General features: G+C 45.0%; 1 gene segment (V, D, J or C); it reads left to right on the forward strand.

Annotated features, from left to right (window-relative positions):
* Positions 1–541: 541 nt before the first annotated feature.
* Positions 542–1,325, forward strand: LOC116464909 (immunoglobulin kappa variable 2D-29-like; the record flags this gene model as incomplete). The annotated part of the segment is given in 2 exon segments: positions 542–590; positions 941–1,325. Coding segments are annotated over 2 exon segments (434 nt in total), but the record flags the coding sequence as incomplete, so codon positions are not given.
* Between the last annotated feature and the right edge of the window lie 556 nt (positions 1,326–1,881).

Here is a 1,881-nt window from a genome sequence, read left to right on the forward strand (position 1 = left end):
GCAGATTCTAACACTTGCATCTAATGTTCTTGAACAGTTATCCTGGTAACAGCAGATACTAGATAACTCTTGAGCTGGCGGAAGTCTCCCTTTTTATGTGCAAGCACCCTGCCCTGCACTGCTTGTGGGGATAGGGCCCTTTCCTTCTCTACACAAGCTGAGAGGGAGCCAAGCAGGATGGCCTTCACCTCCCAGAGATTCATCCTAAATACACATTTTTACACTGTCATGATCTTGGTGCTCTCTCAGAGTGGCACACCCTATGTGTCTTTGTTCCAGATCCAAATTTCACAGTTAGATCCTCTTTCCACGACTACAGGCAAAATGGACTTTAGCTCTGTTTGTTTTTCTCCAAGGCACATTTTATATCACATTGCTCACAAAGGAAGACCTGCCCCAGCCACTGGCTTTTTCCACATCACTACACCCACCAGGGGATTTGCATATTGTTACTTGGGGAGAACCTTCCCTTGCAGTCAGATAAAAGCTTAGCTCTAACTTTGCAGTGACGGATCAGAACTGCTCAGTTCACCTTCTCAAGATGAGGTTCCCTGCTCAGCTCTTGGAGCTGTTAATGCTCTGGGTCCCTGGTAAGGACAGAAGGAGAGAAGGGAGGAGAATGGGGTGAGAGGGTGAGCTCTGGGAGCCCCACAGTCTCCCATGCTTATTTTAACCATATAATATATTCTAACTTTCAGGGAAGGGAATTTATATTTTTCCTATGAATAATTAGAAATCATCTCAAAAGAACAATGACCAGTGCTCTAAGATCTTAGGAAATCAAAAAGTTCCTTGTGCTTATTTTAATATATTTTAGAAAGCCTATTATGATACGAATAAAAATTTGAAAAAAGATTAATCACAAATTAATATCAGAGAATTCATGAAAGTTGCTCATAATATTTGTACCTAATCTTGCACTTCTTTCTCATTGTTTTAGGATCCAGTGGGGATATTGTGATGACCCAGACTCCACTCTCCCTGTCCATCACCCCTGGAGAGCCAGCCTCCATCTCCTGCAGGTCTAGTCAGAGCCTCCTGCATAGTGATGGAAACACCTATTTGAATTGGTACCCGCAGAAGCCAGGGCAGCCTCCACGGCTCCTGATCTATAGAGTTTCCAACCGGTTCTCTGGAGTGCCAGACAGGTTCAGTGGCAGTGGATCAGGCACAGATTTCACACTGAAAATCAGCCGTGTGGAGGCTGAGGATGTTGGGGCTTATTACTGCATGCAAGGTACACAAGCTCCTCCCACAGTGATACAGACCAATACAGAAACCTCCCTCTTTGGATGGCCCAGCTGCCCACATGCACTGCTTGTCTGGTGAGCAGCTCAGCAGGGTCTCTGAGTCTGCAGAGAGGAGGCTGTTGGAGAACTCAGGGCAGAGCTTGCTGCTGAGGATCCTGGCCCATGAGAGCCACAGCTGCGCCTCAGTCTCACACGCTAGCGCTCCATCAGCTGTCACAGCCTGGGGATTGCATCAGCAGTAGAAGTATTCAGATGGTTCAAGTGACCTGGAAGCAAACAGCTCTGATGAAGGGAGAGTGAATGAAAGCTCATCCTCACCCTCCCTGTCTTGCCCACATGTGTCAAGTACATTTAGTTGGCAGAACAAGCAGACAATGGAAGCAAATTAGTGCTAACTCAAGTGGAATACGTGTTGGAAATAAACAGTTTGAAAGTGAGCTTATTCAAGTTAATACTTGGTAACATGGGAAAAGTATTATTTTCTTACTTTCCGAACATACTATCTCCTTTATCACTTAATTAAACTGCCCTTTTCATTAACATGTTCAAGAATGCATTCTATGCAAGCTGTCCTCAGGAGAGTACGGCTAAGAATAATCAGTGAATATGTTTGGTTGACCATTCATAGACT

The sequence above is a fragment of the Hylobates moloch genome, unplaced genomic scaffold, assembly GCF_009828535.3.
Source record: "Hylobates moloch isolate HMO894 unplaced genomic scaffold, HMol_V3 SCAFFOLD_9005, whole genome shotgun sequence".
NCBI lineage: Eukaryota > Metazoa > Chordata > Mammalia > Primates > Hylobatidae > Hylobates > Hylobates moloch.